Raw genomic sequence first — 23629 nt, 5'->3', positions numbered from 1 at the left:
CAACAAGGAAGACTATTAGAAGCAGGATACAGGAGGAACAGAAAGAAAGAAGGGAAAGTTTTATGAGCAGAAAAAGAACACAAAATATCATGGGGATGAGGAAGTGGAAGAGGGAAGATGTGGGAGGAGGGAGGTGGTTATTCTTTGGACACTGCCCAAGGAAGGCAAGGAAGAAAGAATAAAGTAACAAAGCAAGTTACAGAGATCCCAGGTTCTATGACAGAATCCGAGGTCTGTAAGTCCTGCTCCCTTCTTAGGTGGTAAATGGAAGCACACTTCTCTGGGTGTGTTTAGTATCACTGATGCTATGAATCAAGTTCCTGTTTGGTTCACTGTATATTCATCATACTGGGCATTCATAAGCCTCTGTCCTGAACATGTTTATGTTGGGGCACAACCCAACATTCAGACAAAATCCCTGAAATAAGTACGCTTCATTCAAAAGTTATGTCTTTGACAGAGGCTTGTGCATACAGAGTTTTTAAAATCATTGTTTAGAAAAAGAAAGGTACTGCCTTACGGTCACACTGAATACACCCCAAGTTTCTGTTCAACTTCTTCTGGGTAAAAGTTTGCCCAGTTTTGCCACGACAACACGACAACATTTTAAAACCCTCATTTCAAGTTTTAGAGTCTACATGGCATCAAAATATCTCAAATACCTCCATTATAGTATCACAGAGCTTTTTCCTCTGCAAAGGAGACATCAGGGCAGAGGACACCAACCTGTGGACTTTAGAACGTTAGGAAGCTATCAATCTCATTTTTTGAAGTTATAATTTTAAAATTTTTTGAAGTTATAATTTTGAAATGCATGTAAATATCTTCAATATTAATTTGAAGAATATTAAAATTGAGTCTTCATTATTTAAAAGGGTTGGGAAAGCACTGTCTTACAGACTGTCTTGTTCCACCCACCATTCTACACGCACATTGCCTCTTCTACTACATGGTCTAACAGACTGCTGCTATCCAGCTGCAACCATGAGATGAGGTCATTTATTCATATAAATGGCTGGAACATTTTTCATAACAGTAAGTAGACCTCTCTGTGAGGAAACTCATTACATTTTAGACAGCTCTCATTTTGACAGACATAATTTTTTCCCTAGAACTTCTAATGTTCTAGAATTATTCAGAAGTAAACTCATCCACTTTGTACATGAAAGCCCCTGAAATACTAGAGATGGTTACTGTAACCTCCCTAGAACTTAACTCTCATACCCTGTCCCTCAGTGAGGGAGGTGACATGATTCTTCACTCTACCATTCTCTTCTTGCCCCTTCTTGGCATGTGCCCATCTGTCAATGCCCCTTTTAAAATGCCAAGCACAGAACAGCACACCAGATTTGTTCTGCCTGTGGGAACACAGCGCAGACCTATTTTATCCCTTGAATGAGACACCAGGAGCATTAAAATCTTAGGACTTAAGCCAGGTCTCTCCCACCTTGTTTTAGGACATTTGAGTTTTTTGTAGTCAACTGTCCATTAAATCCTACCTTGCTTCTATGGGACCATTATCCCAGTCTTTTAAGGTCTTTCAGAACCTTCATTTTTGCCATCTAACAGATTAGCTACTTCTCCCAATTTATGTCATTTGTAAATTGATGAGAGGGTTCATACTACAGTGAAACTTATTCATTCTTGGCATTTAAATGATCTTCTCTTGCTTAACTGACTAATGATGCTACATTAGGAAGAACATTAATTTTTATATTTAGTATATCATTTACATAATTCAAGACATTTTACATTAACGATTATTCTCTGCTTACCTAGCAATGGCTCTGATGAAATCTAGAGATACTGTGCATTTGTACTTTGGTCCATCAAGCTGATCGTCATGGCCAACCAGGGTTAATAGCTGAAGGGTCACTAGAGAGGTAATCTAACAATAAGAAAACATTTTTATGAGCTATTTTGATGAGATTACATGATACCCTCATTTCTAAAACATTTTTATATGTAGTTCCTTTGATAGAGATACATAACTGAATTCACAAGAATAATTGCAAAGAATATAACTTTGAAATTGGCAAACATAAATCTGTACATATGCTTAGAGTTCTGGTTAACCTAACAATCAGTCTTTAAGGATTCCACTAGAGACAGCTTTGCTGCTTCATTAATGACTCACACAATTGCTAATTTTTAAAAACTACAAATAAAGCACATTCCTTCTGTGCTCAGAATTTTATGGAGTCTCTATCTTGACACCTCAGAATATCAAATCTATACTCTCTTTGAGAATTCAGTGGTTAAAACGTGGATGTGGGCCCTTTTCAGAGTTGGGTAACTGGTTAGATAAGAGATAAATACACCTTTCAGATCTGGGCTTAGTCTTGATCACCAATTGGTTAGTCAGGAAAACACCAAAAGGATTAATACTGGCAAAACTAAAAGTGTATTTTAACAGGTCAAATCAAAATACAAGAGAACTTCACATTCATAAGCCCAACAAAAATATTACGTACGCTAATATCCAAGAAAGAAAGTTGATTCAAGACCTGGAATTCTTTGAGCAGCCCATTCTCTTTTCCCAATATCTTGCCCCATCCCTCACCGCCCCCCCCAATTTCTTAGTCTCATCTGCTAGATAACAGGAGAAGAGGTCAGCAATGGCAACAAGAAAAGATAAGGAAAATTGCTTTGTGGCAGTATTTGGGATAAGAGTTTTTAAATCTGTAATACCTAATCACAAGTCTTAAGAATTAAAAATACTCACTAATTTGAGGCAAATACTTCGCAGATGCTCAATAAACATTAGGTAAGTGATTAAAAACAATAATAGCAGTAATGATTTGCTTGGTATCAAGTACTTGATAGAGTATCTCATTTATTCCTCAAAACCTTAGGAGGTAGACATTATTACACTCACTTTATAGATGACCCTTACACTATTACATTCACTCTACAGATGACCCTTAAAGGTGTTAAATAACTTTCTCCAGATACTAGAGCTGGTAGGTGGCTTAGCAAGACTTCAAACCTACAGTCCCTGCTCATCCTAATACACTACACAGACTCCATTCTGTCTCCCATTAAAAGTGTTATGCAGTGTTCAGTCAGCTGTCATTACTTTATTAACAAATTAAAAAATGAACAGATGGTAGATTTCACAGTATTTTATATACAGAAAATTCTATATTTAGCAAATATGAAGCATTTTTGCTAATTAGAAAAACATTTTGTGTTAATACATCAAAATATGAAGCTCTGCATTCAAAAAGCTAAGACTTCAATTTCTAAATCAATATCACAAATTAGGTTATGCCTTGAAACGTTTTTTTATAGATGTGTGTGTTGAAAAGAGTTATGCATTCTGTAGCTGTTGTACACTGTTTTACAGGTCTATTAGAACAAGCTTATTTGCAGGTTTTTATCTTTCATCTATCAAAATTGACAAAAGGCATTAAAATCCTCCCATTATGAGGAGTCTGTCCTTTTCTTTTTGTAGTTGTTAGGTTTTGCTTTATATTTTTGAATCTGTTATTAAGCGCATGCACTTAAAAACCACTGTGTTTTGCTGATAAATTAAACCTTGTCATTACTATCTAATGATTGCTTTCTTCAGTAACGCCTTTGCCTTACAGTGTATTTTTTCTAATATTAATATACCCGTATCAACAATCTCTCAAGTGATAATCTTTTTCCTTTTTCAACATCTTATTTTCAAATTTATATTTTCTTAGCTTTAGACAGTTCTCATGTAAACAACATGTATACATGCAAGTCTGACAATCTTTACCTTTTAAGTTAGACTATATGCTCTACTTGCTTTTATTACAATGATATTCTAAAATTTTATTTCTACCATTATGTCAACCTCTCTGTTTTTCTTTATGTGTCTTTCTTACCTTTGAAAAAGATTTATTTGAGACAGAAAGAGGAAGAGGGACAGTGTATGTGTATGCACATGAATGGAGGGAGGGGCAGAGAGAGAGAATCTCCAAGCAGACTTCGTGCTAAGCTCGGAGCCTGAAGCTGGGCTCGATCCCAGGACCCCCAAGATCATCACCTGAGCCACAATCCAAAGCCAGATGCTCAACCAACTGAGCTACCCAGGCGCCCTTCTTTTTTGCCTTTTACTGAACTGAATTATAGTACCTTTCCATTCTATCATTTGCTCTTCTATCTCAGAAGTAGTTACTTAGTCCAATTCTAATTTCTGTTTTGATTTCTTCTTTGGCCCCTAAGCTATTTTAGAATTCTTTCATTTCCAACTCATGGAATTTTTAAATTTGGAGATTTAAATTTGGAGATTTCGGGAGGGGCAGTGGAAGAGAGTGCTAGAAGTCATAGGGTGTGGTCTGTACACTGGAAATCCTTTGAAATTTGTTGGGACAGCTGAGTTGTCCAGGAGGAAAGAAGAATGCAGAGAAACCTGAATGTCACTGTGACAAAGAATAAAGCTGACCACGGTAGTCACCCTGCCAGGCCCCTTCCTTCTTTGTCCCCAAAATGTCTCCAGCTGATGGCAACAGAGCACAAAACATGCCCACAGAATGTGATGACCTCACACCAGGCAAAAAGGTTGGAGATAAGAGTCTTTTCTCTTACTTACGTAAGTACCTATATAATACACCTTCCATTTTGCCTCTTTGCCTGTAAAACCTAAAATATTACAATGGGCTCTTTACTGAAAAAGTCTGCCAGCCCCTCTATTAGAAAATTGCTAGATACAGATAATTAATTTAACCACTGTGGTAATCAAGATGCTCACTGACTTGCCTGAAGTGATAATGATGGGACAGTGCCAGAAACTCAATTGGCTAGGATTTAACTTTCCTAACTACAACTCAAAACTTCTGAAAATCCTAACAAAACTGTGATCACAGCTAAGAGAGCTAACATCTAAAGAGGCATATTAGACACTTGCCTGAAAAACAGTATGTGTTGAACGAATGGGGATGATCTGTACAAAAGGTAACGTTCAAGAGCCGTCTAGACTTGGTGGTGTGCCTCCAGCAACAGGACTGAAGGGCTCCTTGCGCATTAGCTCAGAAATCTGAGTAGGTGCTCACTGTGGAGGTGGAGTTGTTTGGCTGTCATTCAAAGTATTAAGATCATCCAATAATCTCCTTCCCACTCCCACTACTGAACCCACTCTGATTCCATGCTTAATCTTCTCATTTCAGACAAGAAATAAGGAACATTCAAAATTAAAAAGACCTATCTTCTTCCTTCAGTTCTGATTAATCACTTCAACAAACTGAGCCTCAATTTTCAAAACTAAAAATCAGAAGAATAATAAAAATCCAACCATGCAGTATGTTCTATTTATGAGATAACAAAAAATGAGCAGAAAGTCAAGGTACTATTGCAATGCCTGGCACAGAGGAATTGCTCATTAAATCATACCTATTAAGAAATCAGTACTTTGTGGGGTGTGTGGGCCTGGTGATTCACGGAACTGTACCCCTGGGGATAAAAATATATGTTTATAAAAAATAAAAAATTTTAAAATAAAAAAAAAGAAATCAGTACTTTATTTTTTTTTTTTTTTTTTTAAAGATTTTATTTATTTATTTGACAGACAGAGATCACAAGTAGGCAGAGAGGCAGGCAGAGAGAGAGAGAGGGAAGCAGGCTCCCTGCTGAGCAGAGAGCCCGATGCGGGACTCGATCCCAGGACCCTGAGATCATGACCTGAGCCGAAGGCAGCGGCTTAACCCACTGAGCCACCCAGGCGCCCGAAATCAGTACTTTAATTCTGAGTTTATTGAGCTGATCAGTAAATTTAAATATCCTATCTGTTTAATAATTTTTTCAATATCTAGTTTCCTTAACAATATTTATCAAAGAACTGGCATTCTGGCTTACACATTTTTCTCCTGAGATTTGAACAGTATAATTAATTCCCATCATATTCCTGAGATACTGACCACCTCTAGGAAAATCTACAAAACCAAAACCTACGAAAAACCTAAAAGCTAAAAGCTAATGAACGGCCAGTTCCTAAACAACAGCTCTAGAGAGTCCTGACTCTGCAGGCTACACCACACCTTACCACTGCTGCCCCGTAGGCTCACTGAGCTGTCTCTCACTTTTAATCTTCCAAAGTGTAACATGAAAATTTTAAACTTGTTTTTAGGACTTGGAGATAACATTAAGTTCTAGATGTGATATTAGTGTGTTTGACTGAAGTCCATAAACATAAACTGTATCTAAAGGGAAATCAACTCCTTTATTCAAATAATTATATAAATTATTTTAAGTGATAGGAAAAGTTTAAAAAATGACCAAAATTAACGAACTAGTAACACTGCTACCTATCTAGAAACTTAGTCATCATAGATTTTCTATGGGGATAAAAATCGTTAGAAGGCAATTTTATTGTTTCTCAACAAATTTCTATTTACATCTTAAGAGAGTCTTTGTTAAAGGGTGGTCATAAGAAAAGACTCAAACTTTATTCCATCTTCTATGATGGAATATCATATCCACTACAAGAATGGAGCATCAGATAATGAAGTGAAATGAATAACTGAAACTCCTCTCAATATGCAGGGCAGAATTAAGTGCTTCTTTATACCATCATCATTTTTAAACTTTAACTGGACTCACTGACCTCACCCCTAGAAACACGTCTGTTTAGTATCTGCCTGGCTTCTTAGGCCACACTTTCAGAAGAGATTTGCGTCTATGACCCTGCAATTGCACTCCTGGGTATTTACCCCAAAGATACAAATGTCGTGAAAAGAAGGGCTATCTGTACCCCAATGTTTATAGCAGCAATGGCCATGGTCACCAAACTACGGAAAAAACCAAGATGCCCTTCAACAGACGAATGGATAAGGAAATGTGGTCCATATACACTATGGAGTATTATGCCTCCATCAGAAAGGACGAATACCCAACTTTTGTAGCAACATGGACGGGACTGGAAGAGATTATGCTGAGTGAAATAAGTCAAGCAGAAAGAGTCAATCATCATATGGTTTCACTTATTTGTGGAGCATAACAAATAGCATGGAGGACATGGGGAGATAGAGAAGAGAGGGAGTTGGGGGAAATTGGAAGGGGAGGGGAATCATGAGAGACTATGGACTCTGAAAAACAATCTGAGGGGTTTGAAGTGGCGGGGAGGTGGGAGGTTGGGGTACCAGCTGGTGGGTATTATAGAGGGCACGGATTGCATGGTGCACTGGGTGTGATGAAAAAATAATGAATACTGCTATGCTGAAAATAAAAAATAAATTAAAAAAAAAAAAGAAGAGATTTGCCTCAGGCATCACAGGGCCTGTGCTATTATTCACATTAAGAAAGTAACATCTAGACTTTTACTAGAAACTAATCACAGATCTTTTCTGAAATTAAGCTAAAAATGAGTAGTATCTGTTTTATAATGACCTACTATATATAACATTTTAAAATTCACTAGACAAATATTTACTGGACTCTTAGTATGGATCAACCATTTTGGCATATATGCTAAATATCTTCCAGTCCATAAAATTACAAACAGTATACCCGTTCTTTCCTAGGGTTTGCCCCCAAATAATAAAATGGTGTTCACAAATACCAAAATCGATATGTATTACAACAGGGATGTAAAAAGAACATTTTTTAATCATTACCTTTAACTTTAATTTTTGAAATTCAAGAACAGGTATTAATAGGCGAAAAGTGAAAGACCTTTTCTTGATTGATTTTGAATTAGATAGGCAGTAAAATGAAGAGTCAAAGAGGTAATTAAATCATTTTAATCCCATAAATTCCTTCCCATTTTCATTAGAAACTCAAAGAGGAAAATGAAATGATAGAAATGAGAATTCAGGTGATACAAAATCAGAGAGAATCCAAAGTAGCCTACAGCTGGCACACATTATTGCTATTTCCTAAGTGACATTATTTCTACAGTTAGTACTCTTACCTCATCCTATGAAGATATAAGGAAAGTAAAAATGACTCAAGGCAAAAATGATTTCATAAGCTAGTAAATGCTTTCCTTAGTAACATTTTATATGTATATATAAATGAAGTTAACGGATGGTAAAAAAATTTTTTCAAGTTACTCTACATTTTTATAAAAAATAAGAGCTTCCATTTATCTAGTGTAGGAGTTAACGTTCAATGAAACAAAAATGGTTAAAATCAAACTGGTTGTTAAAAACGTGTGAAATAGTGATATGCCCATCAAATGATGTCCTCTATAAAGCACTCAGCACAGTGCCTAGAACACAGTATTTAGTAATTTGAGGTATTATTTATATTATTACTACCTATTAGCATTATTTTTCAATTTCAAATTTTATTTTTATTTTTCATTTTTTAAAAAAGATTTTATTTGACAGAGAGAGACACAGCAAGAGATGGAACACAAGCAGGGACAGTGGGAGAGAAAGAAGCAGGTTTCCCGCCAAGCAGAGAGCCCGATGTGGGGGAACGATACCAGGACCCTGAGATCAAAACCAGAGCTGAAGGAAGAGGCTTAATGACTGAGCCACCCAGGCACCCCTCAATTTCAAATTTAATGAGTTTTTCTAATAGTTCATTAATTTATTTAAAACTATATTATTTTATTTGAAAACACTGAATTTCATATAGCTTTCTAAGATACCATACTTGACTTATTTAGAAACAAAGTAAAACCTAAAACTATCTGCAGGTTAAAAATATCTATTAAAAATATAACAAATTAAGAATTATATGGCAGTTTGGGAACATGAGAACAGTTCTGAAGAAATTAACCAAAATGCAGAGTACACAGATACAAAGAGGGAAAATATAAAAGAGATAATTGAACATATTTATAATCAAAGATATAGAAGGAAAACAGAGATGGACAAAAGGGAGCAAAAGCAATATCTGAAGAGATAACAGACAGGAAATTCATTTGAGGAGATGAAAAACACCAAAGCACAGAATTAAAGAGCTAAATAAATCCAGAGAAAGAGGAATCAAAAGAAATCCACACCTAAACACATCATAGTGAAAAAGTGCAGCCTACAAGGTAAGAGGAGTTCTTAAAAGTAGCTAGAGAAGAAAACACATTACTTTCCAACAAGTGGCAGCTGGACCTATAGATACCTGAAGAACAATGAAAGCCATAAAATCATGAAAAGATTGCTTTCAGTTTACTGGAAAAAAAAAAGTCACTGTTAACTCAGAACTGTATACCCAGAAAAAACTAATATTTTAACACTGAGGATGATTAAATGCATGTCCAAACTAAGACCAATCAAAGGTTTGCTACCAAGAGATACATACTCAAGGAAATTCCTAAAATGCACCTCTAGGTGAAGGGGAGTCATCCCATTAAAAGGCGAAATGCAAGAAGGAATGAAGAATGAAGAGGGTGGAAAAAACAATGGTAATTGAAACGAATGTGCCTGCAGAAATGATAACAATAATGTATTATGGGTTTAAAAATAAGATTAAAGTGTACAATACCAGTAATATATAGATTGGGAGTACAGAATATCAAGTTAAAATGTTCTAAAGTTCTATGGTATCTGAGAAAATAATAGTACTTACTAAATTTTGACTTTGATAAGCACGACTGTTATAATTTTTAAAGTAACAACTAAGAGGAGAAAAACAAGAGTACGTACTTCTAAATTAGTAAAGAGGAAAAACTGAATTATAAAAATAATCAACCCAAAAGAAAGAAACAAAAATAGAAAGTATAAAATAACAGACAAAAACAAAATTATATTAGTAATTATATTAAAAGTAAACTAATTGCTTAAAATGAAAAACAAAGATTGCCTGAAAAAAAAAATCCAAATTTATACTGTTCAGAAGAGATACCTCTAAAGCAGAAGAATATGAGAAAGTTAAAAGTCAAAGGACAGAACGAGATACATCAAATACTAACTAAAAGGAAAAAGGAAGGTATATCAACATAGATAAAACAATTTTAAAAGAGACTGAAAGAAAGGTTCATTTAATAATGACAACATGCCTGCCCAGTGCTCATCTCTCTTACAAGATGAGTTGCTTGAGATCTTTACTATGAAGGAACGAGACAAAGAGCAAGACTGGCAGCCAAGGAATAACACGGGTCTTTGGGGGAAGAGTACACATCACTGAACATCAAGACAAACTCGTTATCCTTCCTATTTTGGAAGCAGGTAGGAATCATGACAGAAAGTAGGCCTGAAATTTTAAGAAGGTTATATAGAAAAGAATTAACACAGTTTCCTACAGCAAAATGCATACATTAACTTCAATCTTCTCTATTTTTCTGTAAGGTATTCATTTGCTAAAGTAGGTTAGTAGTAGTCATTTGAAACTCACACAGTAATCTTCCTTACTATTAAATGCAGGTTTCTTTAGCAGTTTCCTTTTACAATAGAAGAAAACATTAATTACCTTTTTACTCTGCCAGTGGCACTTCCTTGTAATATTTCTTATAACTTCTACTTTCCTGCAATTCCAATATTCTCATATATTTAATCCTTTACTTGAATTGCATGCTAAATTATTCTTATATATTTTTTCATAAAGAAACACAAAAATCTGTCTTTAGTTAAGTTAGAGTTTAAAGAATATTTTTGGATAGCTTACTTTTACTACTTTATCACATTAGTTGCAACAAAATTCCAAAGGCAGTAAGTTGAACTAAATAATCCCTGAGTCACTAGAAGAATTCCATGGATAATCGTGTAAACTGTGTGAAGGATAGAGTATCACTTTAAGATACAGCAGTCAAAAATTATTAATTATTTATAATTATAAATTATTAAACATTAAGATGACTGTTCAATGAGGGGGGAGAGTATGATTTACAAAGAGCTAATACACACACAAAAAAATCTAAAACCAAATGAAGCAATTAAATTAGGATGTGATATTTCAAATTAAAAGTGACTAATTTCAGAGACTTTTTTATTCCTTGACTTTACCATATGAACAAAAATACACAGAGTTTAAGAGAATACTACACAAAGCAATGTACAAATGTACCAATTTAAAAGTACTCTGCCAGTTTATTAAAATATTGCTAGAATAAAACTGAAAAAAGAATCATGTACAAAGATTAACTTATGGCATGAACACTTTGAATCTCAAACATATTAACTTAAGAAGAAAATACATGAAACTTTTGGAAAATTATTTCTATACATGTATAAGTTCATGAATATCTATCTATCTCAGAGGACTGCTCTCTTAGAGCTAGATAGAGTTCTATACTTAGTCATTAAAATGGCAGAGGGGGCAGAAGAGGGGTGAAGGGAAGGGCTTTTTGTTAGCATCTCCACATCAAGAAGATGATTTTGGGTTATAACCATAGGTCTGTGTATGCGTTCTTATGAAGTACCTCTGTTTGTTGTGCACAAGGTTCATTTTTTTGCAACATCTAAGCTTTTTGGATGTCCTGAGGTGACAATGTATGATAAAATGTACAGCTAGTGAATTAATCAATTTATAAGTTTCTTTTTGTTACTGATAGGAAAGAAGCATCCGGGGCATGGAATTGTTAAGCTGTCTCTGAGAAATGTCAGGACTTATTAAGATGACAGCAGAGAGGCAGAAGAAAGCGTAGAAGGAGAGATGTGTGCGGATGTGTTCATATTTACATTGTAATGATAACTGTTAATGTGTGTCTCTCTCTGGCTGTACTGTAGGAATACATTAAGTGAGTCAATGCAAACATAGCTCCTTGCTAATCATCTGAAGAGTACAGATTGGATAATGAATTCTTTTAGAAGCATCATACATTGTGTACTCTTGTTACTTTATGTCTCAGTTTCAATTGAACATTAAGGGAATACAGTATTTTAATTGTACCTCTGCCAGTATCTTTATCTAGAGGGTTGCCATTTTGTCTTTTAGGAAATTTTTGTTGCCAGGAAAAGCAGGATTACATTTTTTTTTTCTTTCAGATGGAAATGGTGTAATGTATTCTTGGTTATCAAAATACTCATAGTTTGAGGACGCTGAAATGGTAAATATTCATGGTGTGTAAAAAAGCATTATCTTAACTACATTAAAATGCTTACTTGTAGATACACACATCGGACCTAGAAGTCAAACTATAAACTGTGATTAGGGGTAACTTTGTTCTTCGTTTCTTGTGTTTTTCAGTTTCCGTTTACATGTTAACTTTCATTTTTTAAATTTTTAAAAAAAATATTTTATTTATTTATTTGACAGACAGAGATGACAAGTAGGCAGAGAGGCAGGGAGAGAGAGAGAGGAGGAAGCAGGCTCCCTGCTCTATCCCAGGACTGCAAGATCATGAACCAAGCCGAAAACAGAGGCTTAACACACTGAGCCACCCAGGCACCCTTCATGTTAACTTTTAAAAAATAAAAATTTTAAAACCTAAAAAAGAGTATCTATATTCCTCTCCATTAGCCAATTCATAAAAATCATTTGATTATTTCTAATTGCATATTCATGAAACTTTTTACAGCACCTCCTGAGTTGCTCTAAGTACTGTGGATCTACTAATTTACTTCTTTGCCCAACTTAAAATGTTCATGATAACATAATGGAATTGTATCTCCAGGCTGGCATTAATACCTAAATAGTTTGATATGATCAGTGGGAATATGGCAGAAGTCTCTAGATGGTGAAGGTACTTGGGACCAGATTCATTATATATAGTGTCCCAGTTGTGTGTGTGTCCATGTGCATGCATAAGGTAGAGGTGGATGACAGTCTTTCCCATCTGCCACAGCAACCAATACTGTTGTTAGAGTCGTTCCCATTGGTAAGGCCCCAAATGCAAGATCTGATTCTGGGTAAGACTCTGTTTCTAGCAAAGAAGAATAAACTGGAATATACTGCAATCAATAAAATTAATGTCTTTTTAAAAAGATTTTATTTATTTATTTGACAGACAGAGATCACAAGCAGGCAGAGAGAGAGGAAGGGAAGCAGGCTCCCTGCTGAGCAGAGAGTCCTATGCGGGGCTCGATCCCACGACCCTGAGATCATGACCTGAGCCGAGGCAGAGGCTTTAACCCACTGAGCCACCCAGGCGCCCTAAAATTAATGTCTTGAAGGGATTTAATCTTGACTGGGAGTAAACTCCCTAAATAATAATGGTAAAATGTCTTTGAATATTCTGAAAAGAATGTTAGCACTAATTTACAGAAGGTTTCTCATGCAACTGAACTTTGAATTACCCTTGAATATACTGTATAAACAAATACTAACAAAGAGCATAGAAAGTAATGTTAGAAAGAAAATATAAAAAATAGGAGAACTTCTGGTCCAGACAATATGTCACAGATTCATATTTACTGTTCTTCCTTAGACAACTACATACCCGGGAAATAACCTAAGAAGCAACCAAAGGAGGACTCAGGAAGGCAGACTACTTAGGGACCAAGGACTAGAGGAACAATATAAAAAGCAGGGGGTCCTGTGATTCTCCACCCAGCAGCACAAAGTGATCCAAGCTGAGCATTCCCTAATTCCCAATACAGAGCAGAAAGCTACCCATGTAGGCTTATTCCTCCCTGGACTGAACACAAATCCTGCCCCCCACAAAACTGGCAATTGTGAGTTCAATATCTCAAAACACTGTCCTTCCTGAATAAAGTGGAAATAAAGACATTCTCAAAGGAAAACTAAAGAATCTGTACTTAGCAGACCTACCCTCAAAGTACAATCAAAGGAATTTTTCTTCGAACAAAAAGGAAAATGTTAGAAGGAACCCTGAATGCCAGGAAATAAGACAGAAGAGTGGAAAGAGCAGAAATACGGATAAATCAAATAGGCTATCTCCCCCATGAATTTTCTAAATCACATCTGATTAAAAACTATACCACCACCTGATACTCAAAAAAGTATCAAAAACACAAGATACCAGCTCATACCGGTCAGAATGGCTAAAATTAACAGCTCAGTATACAACAGATGTTGGCGAGGATGCAGAGAAAGGAGAACCCTCTTACACTGTTGGTGGGAATGCAAACTGGTGCAGCCACTCTGGAAAATATTATGGAGGTTCCTTAGAAAGTTAAAAAATAGAGCCACCCTATGACACAGCAATTGGCACTACTAGGTATTTATCTAAAGGATACTTACATAGTAATCTGAAGGGGCACATGTACCCCAATGTTTATAGCAGCAATGTCCACAATAGCCCAACTATGGAAAGAGCCCAGATATCCAATGACAGATGAATTGGTAAAGAAGACATGGGGGATGTATGTATATGTGTGTGTTTGTGTGTGTGTATGTAATACATATATACATATATGTCATGGAATATTATTCAGCCACCAAAAAGAATGAGATCTTACCATTAGCAACAATATGGATGGAACCAGAAGGTATTACACCAAGTGAAATAAGTCAGTCAGAGAAGACAAATACCACATGATTTCACTCATATGTGGAATTTAAGAAAAAAAACAGATGAACAAAGGGAAATAGAAGAAAGAATAAGATGAAAATTGAGGGATATCTGGGTGGCTCAGTTGAGTAAGCATCTGCCTTCAGCTCAGGTCAGGATTCCAGGGTCCTGGGATCGAGTCCCACATCGGATCCTTGCTTGGCGAGGAGCCTGCTTCTCCCTCTGCCTCTGCCTGCCACTCTGCCTGCTTGCGCGCTCTCTCTCTGACAAATAAATAAATAAAATCTTAAAAAAAAAAAAAGAAAGAAAGAAAAGAAAAGAAAATTGAGAGGGAGGCAAACCATAAAAAATCAGAATACCAGGAAACAAACTGAGGGTTGCTGGAGGCGAGGAAGAAGCGGTATGGGATAACTGGGTGATAGGCATTAAGGAGGACATTTGATGTAACGAGCACTGGACATTATATGCAACTGATGAATCACTAAATTCTACTTCTAAAACTAAAAAAAAAAAAAAAAAAAAGAGAGAGAAGAAAAAAATGGATTAAAAAAAAAAGCCAAATAAATGGATGAATCTAAAAAACAAAGAAAAGGAAAGAAAGTTGGAAAGCAAAGGAACACTGACGTCACTTATAAAACAAATATACAATTACCACCTAGCAATTACACCATCAGGCATTTATCCCAGCAAACTGCATGTTCACACAAAAACCTATACATGAATGCTCACACAGCTTTATTTCTAACAGTCAAAAACAAAACTATATAAAACAAAACAAAGAATGGGGAGCCTAGATGTCGTTCAAGGAGTAAATGTTTAAACAAACTGTGGTACATCCATATCACAGAATATAACCCAGCAATAAGAAAAATAATGAACTATAACAATTTGGATGAATCTCAAAGGAGTTAATTTGCTGAGTGGAAAAAGCCAATCTCAAAATATTACATACTAAATAATTCTATTATAAAAGTTCTTTTTTTTTTTTTAAGATTTTATATTTTTATTTGGCAGAGAGAGTACAAGCAGGGGGAGCAATAGAGGGAGAGGGAGAGGCAGACTCCCCACTGAGCTGGGAGCCTAATTCAGGGCTTAACCCGGGACCCTGGAATCATGACCTGGGCCGAAGGTAGACGCTTAACTGACTGAGCCACCCGGGTGGCCCTATAAAAATTCTTGAACTGACAAAACTCTAGAGATGGAGATTGGTTGTTGCCAAGGATTGACAGAAGGAGTAGAAAGGAGGTAGGTATGGTTATAAAAAAAATCGTAGTGATGTCACTGGTCTGTATCTTGACTGTACAAACCTACACATGGGATAAAATTTCACTAACCAATTAGGCACAGACATACATATAAATAAATATATGTAAAAGTGGGAAATCTGAGTAAGAGCAGTGGATTGAATGAATGTCAAACTCCTGTTTTTGACACTACAATTTTATAAGATGTAACCTTTGGGGGAAACGGAATAAAGAGCATATAGGAAGAGCCCATATTATTTCTTAAAAATGAACATGAATCTATAATTACCTCCCACAAAAATGTTTATTTAAAAAATAGACACACAAGATCCAATAAAATAAATACACACAAAAAATTTTAATGACATATGGTGAAAAATGTTATCTAGACTTACTATGGTGATCATTTCATAGTATATGCAAATCTTGATTCCTTGTGTTATACACCTCAGACTAAGATAATGTTGTATGTCAATTATACCCCAATAAAAATGTATATACATACATACATTGATAAAATACACAAAATACAGAGGGTTTTGAGAAAGACCTTACAAACTGCCAGAATAAATACTCTCTCAAAACGTTTAAGTATCTATGAAGTTACAAATACCTACTTGTAGAAATTATAAACACTTTTTGACTCATATTTATAGGGATTTAAGAAATTACTCGAAAAAATATTGCTTAAAATAGACAAATCAGAAATGTTAATTATTTCAATATTGATGTGTTACTGTGGTGAGGCTATATAGATTTTAAAAAGCATACAGATTACAGATTTTTCTTACTGAAAGCCAGATGGTTAGTTATGACTTGTGGCTCAGCAGCATAGGATTTGTAGCTGCTGGTTTCATGCTCTGAGCCCATAACGGTCTCACAAAGTTGTTACAAACCTGTGACTTGTACAACTTATTTCCTCTAGAACATATGATTATAGCAAAACTATTATTATATAAATCCCAGCCTGAGTATTCCACATTTTCCCAAAATTTACCTTTTATTTCTATTTCTTAAAACTGTGAAAGTTTTCTGTTTGTGTGTGGGCTATAAAAACCAAATGCTTCAATACAAAAATGACTACAAGATAAAATTCTGAGCTAGTCCAGGACTGAAAACCTTGGAGATCAATGCCTCATTTTACGGATGAGAAAACAGACATCATAAAAGGATGAATGGCATTATCAGTCCCTGGTCATTCACCCCAAACAAATATGTTGAGGCACTTCAGCAGATGCTGCAAAATTATTTAATCCAAAAGTCCCCGTGAAAAAGAATACATACAACGTGCAGACCATGTTAGAGGTTTACCAAAAAAATTTCTGAGTTGTAATAATTTTAAATTAAGCACTTAATCTTAGAATGTTTAACATATTAAAAGTGCTTAGCCAATAATAATGCCTCCCTTTGACTACTGATGAATATTAGAAGGTGGTCTGCCAAAGCTATTAACTACTGTACTGAAGACCCCAGTCAGTGTTTTTATCTTGTCTTCCAGTATTCCTCAAAATTCCTGAGAATGCTATATATGTAAGCTGGCATTCCTTCCCTCCTTCAGGATCTAGCAGAGGTGGGGGAGGTAGGGTGGGGAGAGTTATAGGACTGGCTAATATTAGAGATCATGGGTAACAGTGATATGGGGACTGGAACTTATTCTTGAGTCCAAGCTACAAATCAGATACAGACATTGACAGATCTAGACCACTAACTTATAGACACTGTGATAGGTATTTTAATTTCTTCAGTCCTCACAAGAACCCCACCATGAATTAGGTACTATACATAAACCTCTTTTTCCAGATGAAGCAACACCTTCAAAGAGGTTAGTAAATGTCTAAGGTCACTGAGTTAACAGTTGTAAGAGCAGCACTGAATCTGAATACCATCTAAATCCAAAGCTGATATTCCTTACACTACACCAAAAGGGAGCTGCAGAATACAGGAAGTGATAACTTTGTTGGGACAGACTAGGGAAAGCTTTATAGAAGGAGTAAAACGACAACTCTGGAAGCATTACACACAGAAAGGGGGTTCTGTGAGTGTGCTGGAGGTTAGAAACCCAGCAGCAGAGACACTACAGACAAAACAAAGACCTTAATGAAACTGTAACAAAAAGGATAAAATATCTCCACACAGCCAAATGTCCTGACCCAGGATACAGGTAATAGCATTAAGAATAATCAACAACCCTGTCAACAAAATTATCAGATGTGAGGGGTGTGATGTCACCAAAGTGAAATATTAAAGTGGAATTTACTAATCTAATGAAATGTTAACTTTTCATAAATCAGACTGCATATTAGACGTAAAATTAGTTTTCTTTTTAAAGATTTTATTTATTTATTTGACAGACAGAGATCACAAGTAGGCAGAGAGGCAGGCAGAGAGAGGGGGGAGGCAGGCTCTCCCCTGAGTAGAGTAGCCCGTTGCAGGACCCTGGAAATCACGACCGGAGCCGAAGGCAGAGGCTTTAACCCACTGAGCCATCCAGGCGCCCCCAAATTAGTTTTTAAGGTTAGATTTGTAAAAGACAATTTAAGGTGGGGAAAAGCATGATTTCTTAAAATCTAAAATTACGTAACACTAAAAATGGTATTACAAAACAAAATTTCTCAGACATTTGTGGATTTAAGACCATTTACAGTTGAAAACATTAAGTTAGGATAAACATTAAAATTTTTAAAGGCAAAAGCAATGAAAACATCTTTCCTGAAGCACGGACATCATTCTCAAGAGGTGTCATTTTAATTATTTAAGTAAGTTTAAATTTTCATAGGGAAATTATCACCCCCCTCTTTTGTCAGTAATTTTCAGATTTTAACCATTTTCCACAGCTGCTTTTCTTGTCTGTTGTGTCAAGCTCAAATTCAAATGAATATGAAAGTAGCCCAGGGAGTGGATTTTCTTTTTCCAAGTCAGGATTTAGATTTGGTGCCAGGAAATACAGAATCAAGTTTAAAAAAAAAAAAAAAAAAAAGCTGTACTAGAAGAAGTCAGGATCTAGCCGAAGATACGGACAAAGGTTGAGAAATGGGGAAAAGAGTTATGGGAACCATTTAATATTAGTGTTAAGCTTGAGTCATATGCTGCCATTGATGTTTTTCCTCAAAATAAGATTTCTGGTTTTTAGTCCTTGGTTTAAAAATAAAACGCCTAAAAATCTGAAGCATTCTGCTTTCAAAGAAACAGTATTTCCCTAGCTTTCATGTGCTGCCAGCAATATTGACCATAATTAAATAATTTTATTTTACTTTATCTTAAAATAATCAATCTGCCTAAAGTCACATGCCAAAGTATCTATTTTTTCCCTCTGACTAGCTTCTTGGTCATGAGGGAGGCATTCACAAAGAAAAAGTACAAGTGAAAACTTCCTCATACTTGGGTATTTTCTAATTTACATGTTAAATGGGCTTGTGCAGTATTTACTTAGTTAATCTTTGCTCTGTGTACTATTACGTTCTTTGTTCTCATCTATGTAGGGGATGAGCTGATTATTTATGTCTTAACAAGAGGAGTTCATGTACCACAGTGAGGATTTTTTTTTTCTTAATCTGAGAGGCAGTCACTAACAAGCTTCAGCTGGAAGTGCTTGATGTTAAAACAGTGTGAACCTGCTCCTGGGCTAATAAACTATGTTCTTTCTGCCAACAAAAGGAAATCAATTTACAACTGTAATTAATTTTTAACATGCTCATTATTTTTATACTTTCATAGGTTGGTATCTATGTCAATTGATTTGTGAAATACCCTGTCCTGTTTGTCCTGGAGGAGATTTACAACCTGAAACCTATTAAATTATTTAAATAAAAGAACTTAACACATGATATGTTAATGCATGAGGTTCATACAACCCAACAAGCACCACATTTGATTTGATTTCAGATGACGTGATCGTTCATGAACACGTGGCGGACACCAAGAGAGTTCAACTGACAGTTACACACACACAAAGTAGAACTGATGAGTGTGGCAATAGAAGGGATAGGCAAATGCTGTCAAAGACGCTCAACTTAAAATCATCACCTCTGGGAATTCACCTTTGGAATTATTTCCAAAAAAAAAGTGGGGAGTAGACTATTAGTCTTCACATATAGACAGATAAACAAAAACTGGCATATATGTTTTTACAATAGAGAACTAAAGAGAGCGCCTCTTTTGATTTCCTCTCTGGAACTTAGCACACAAATGACTGCAAATCATTCATATCTAGAAGACCATAACTGCAAGCTGAGGAGAATGGGAAACCATTCATTCAATGAGTGAATCTCATGTTGAAGGCGCTGTGTGAGAGACACAAAAATGAAAAGACAAGGGTTTTTGTGGCGTCAAAGAATTCAACATGTCAAAGAAGAAAAACACATAATAAAATGGTCATGACACAATATGAGAGGGATGGATGCTAGTGATATGTACAGACTCAACTATCTGATTATAGAGAAGAGAATGAGTCACAGGGAGGAAGGCAAAATGTGGAGTCATTGAAAAATGGCATTTGGGGGTGTAGAGCATGAAGCATAAAAGAGAGCTCAACAGTGGTAGGGAGACAGTACATATAACAATACAAAAGAAAAACTGGTGGGTTTTCAGAGACCAGACAGTTGATTGTGAGTGGTACAGAGGGTGAATAAAGAAAGTGGCAGAAGAATGTTACAGGAAAATGTAATGCTATGGAATGGAGAATTGATATTACAGATAATACAGCTCATTTTAAAAAGTGAAGGCAGAAAAACAAGATCAAATTTATTTTTTAAGATTTATACTGACGACTGGAAGATAAATTCAGAAGTACACGGTGACAGGGATACCAGTCATAATGCTGGTGCATTCGTCTAAGAAATAATGAAGCTACGTATTTAAGGTGATACAGGGTGGGTGGGAAGAAAGGAATAAGTCCAAGAGACATTTGTACTTAGGAGGAAAAACAGACTGGACTTGGTGACCGACTACAGTGAAACAAAAGTGTTCAGAGTTGATTTCTCCATTGAACTGAAAAAAAACCTATATTATTTCTGTTTTTCCAGCACCTAATATCATGCATGCCACAAAGCATGTGCTTTGTTAAAGGATGAATAAATAGATGATTAGTTCTGAAATCCAGGTAAGGCTGAAAAACAGTAAAAAGGTTTAGGGACTAATTTTTGGTTTGGATAGATCAGTGTAGGATGGATGTGGCACGTTCAGGTATGTTGTTCAGTTGGCAATTTCGGTCCAGAACTAGAGAGGATAATGGCTAGAAATACAGGATTAAAAAGACATCAGGAGCGCCTGGGTGGCTCAGTGGGTTAAAGCCTCTGCCTTCGGCTCAGGTCATGATCCCAGGGTCCTGGGATCGAGCCCCACTTCAGGCTCCCTGCTCAGTGGGGAGCCTGCTTCCCCTTCTCTCTCTCTGCCTGCCTCTCTGCCTGCTTGTGATCTCTGTCTGTCAAATAAATAAATAAAATCTTTAAAAAAAAAAAAAAAGACATCAGCAGGCACATAGCATCTGAAGCCAAGGGACGAGATAAGACAGTTGTGTGTACACTTATTTCCCTTTCTGATTTCTAAAAAGGCATGATTATTTTTGATTCTAAGAATTCAACTCTATCACATTTAAGGTATCCAAGGTGAGGGAGCAATTAAATGCTACAGATGACTTGGCACTGAGAACCCGAATTTTTCACTATGAGAAATGAAATTTGTCTTTGTATGGGCAGGTGAGGCGAATGTCCTCCAAAGGACTCCAATTAGTTGCAAGCTGACAAGAAATCAAGACAATTTCTCAGTGGAAATCTCCTTAAGCATCAACATTTCTTCTAACCATCTTTTTATAAGTATTTTAAAGTATAGCACACATTTCCTTAACGTAGATTTTTCCAGCTCATTTATCTCCTAAACTATTCTTATTAAAACTCCTTTCCTCATGAAAATGATCTAGTCATACAGCTCTAACTAAGGTATGCATTTGCATATATAGTCACTATATTAGTAGTACAGGGCACGCGGGTGGCTCAGTGGGTTAAGCCTCTGCTTTCAGCTCAGGTCATGATCTCAGGGTCCCGGGATCGAGCCCCACATTAGGCTCTTTGTTCAGCGGGGAGCCTGCTTCCCCTTCTCTCTCTGCCTGCCTCTCTGCCTACTTGTGATCTCTGTCAAACAAATAAAATCTTTTTTAAAAATTATAAAAATAGTAAAGGTTTTCTTAAATACACTCATGCAAGCACACACCCCGATATGTTTAGTGCTTTCAGCAAAAAAAAGAAAAATCTGCCAAGTCAAAAAAATGTATTGGTGTTGAATACATTTCCCCCAAAAATGTGAACAAAGGGTATATATTTGGAATATTTATTAGAAGCACTACTAAGGTCTGAGAAAGGTGGCTATGAAATATTGCCTACAAAAATAAGGTACCAATGTATTATTTTACTCAGAAGTTGAAAGCATAATTTATGCAATATTTTTTTATCCCTTAGGCAGTATTTTATATGTCACCCTGAAGCAATGGTTCCATTTTTTTAGATTTCAGTAAAAACGCCTATCCTAAGTTAATACATCCAGAAAGGCAAAGTGGCTACACTGTTGAAATTTCATCCCAGATTTAGGGAAGACAAGGGAAGAGCTGAGTAGGGGTAACCCCTGTTCTTTTACCAGTGATGACAAGAAATTCAACCTTTACCCCTGGCAACAGAGTAAAATATACTATGCCATTTTTCATCGTTGGTAATAACTAATACTAGATTCCTTACCACTAAAGTAACTTTACTCTTTTCAAATATGAAATATCCCCAAATAGTTTTTTTTTTTTTAATCTCTGGGAATAGGCACAAACTATGGAGTGTCTGATGGCAGAACAGTAATACACCCACATCAGGGGTAGGAGTGGATTTGAGAATCTAATTTACTGCACCAGTGGAGACTGAGCACCATGGCAGTCAGGCCCTTCACTGCTAGGGAAGGGTCTGCCTCTGTCAAACAACACCCCTGCCGACCTATTCATCAGTGAAGTAGGCATTAAGTAAGCCTCCTTTACCATGTTTGCAATGAAATGGTCCACAGTCTCAGTTATGGTTAAAAATAGTAAAGTTATTAGAAAATGTTAGTATTCAAGATATCGTCTGTGATTTATATAATTTACCTTAATAGCATCAAGTATTTAAGTTGGATAATACAGAGAATATTGGAATGCTGGCACATGCCAAATGAAGCATAAAGAAATCACAAAAGAATAGCTTTTCACATTTTCTAATACTCTAGTATGCAGGGAATTTGTTTTCAGGAAAACTGCTGTTTGCCAACCTTAATATAAAGAAAATTACCATACTTCAAGTCACTTCATATGAATATATTATAGCTAGATTTTAGGAAGTCACCCTTTATGTTTACAAGATTCAAATTCTCACCTAATCAGTACATGCATGGGATAATATTTCATCAACTATGATTTCTGATGTTATGTGACTAGCATTTGACAACTGTTATTACTTTTTCTGTAAAAACATAAATCAAACCACTATAATATTATGCAATAAACTAAATTTTTAAGGTAAACAGGTTTTTAAGTAAAGTCTATAAAATCAGCTTATTTGGTTAAAGTAGCTTTGGTTAAAAATTTGCTAAAGTAGATTGAAATACTGTATGTAAAAGAGTGACACAATAGGGTAACTTTTTTTTTTTTACTTTAAAAAAAATATTTTATTTATTTATTTGACAGAGAAAGAGAGAGCACAAGCAGGGGGAACAGCAGGCAGAAACAGAGGGAGAAGGAGACTTCCCACTGAGCAGAGAACCAGACACGGAGGCTTGATCCCAGGACCTGTGCCTAATCTGAGCCAAAGATAGACGCTTAACAACTGAGCCACCCAGGAGCCCTAGGGCAACTTTTAATCATAAAGTATTTGAAATACACCAATGTAACTTTTTTTAAGACCCACTTAGTTTAGCCAAATATAATACACCGATTATTTGTCCATAACTTGATAAGTTTCAAGGCTTAACTGAGATTGTTTGATACCAACAGACTGAACTAAGAGAATCTAATTTAGTTATAACTAAATCTAAGTGGGTATTAGCAAAACTTAGTTAGGACACAGGTATTAAACAATCATGCTCCATAAACACTAAGTTCAAGGAATGTCAGAAGGAAAGA

The 23629-nt window shown here is 35.8% G+C and overlaps 1 protein-coding gene across 10 annotated transcripts in view; it reads right to left on the bottom strand.

The window, feature by feature from the left end:
- ORC5 (origin recognition complex subunit 5) overlaps window positions 1–23629 on the bottom strand; it is a 100828-nt gene that overhangs the window by 17975 nt on the left and 59224 nt on the right. For 4 of the 10 annotated variants that reach the window (XM_013060370.2, XM_004739576.3, XM_013060403.2 and 1 more), the window contains one exon: window positions 1776–1888. The exons of 3 other annotated variants lie outside the window; for them this stretch is intronic. In XM_013060370.2, coding sequence (XP_012915824.1) covers window positions 1776–1888 — 113 coding nt within the window. Of the gene's footprint in view, window positions 1–1775; window positions 1889–4885; window positions 5024–5361; window positions 5422–23629 lie in introns of those variants that run through there. 3 more of the 10 variants (XM_045089689.1, XM_013060392.2, XM_045089692.1) reach the window with 3 other exon arrangements.

This window comes from Mustela putorius, unplaced genomic scaffold (assembly GCF_011764305.1).
Source record: "Mustela putorius furo isolate JIRA1106 unplaced genomic scaffold, ASM1176430v1.1 tig00003845_pilon_pilon_pilon, whole genome shotgun sequence".
In the NCBI taxonomy this organism is placed as follows: Eukaryota; Metazoa; Chordata; class Mammalia; order Carnivora; family Mustelidae; genus Mustela; species Mustela putorius.
Note: the sequence above shows the minus strand (reverse complement) of the source record. Positions and strands in the feature narration are given on the sequence as shown.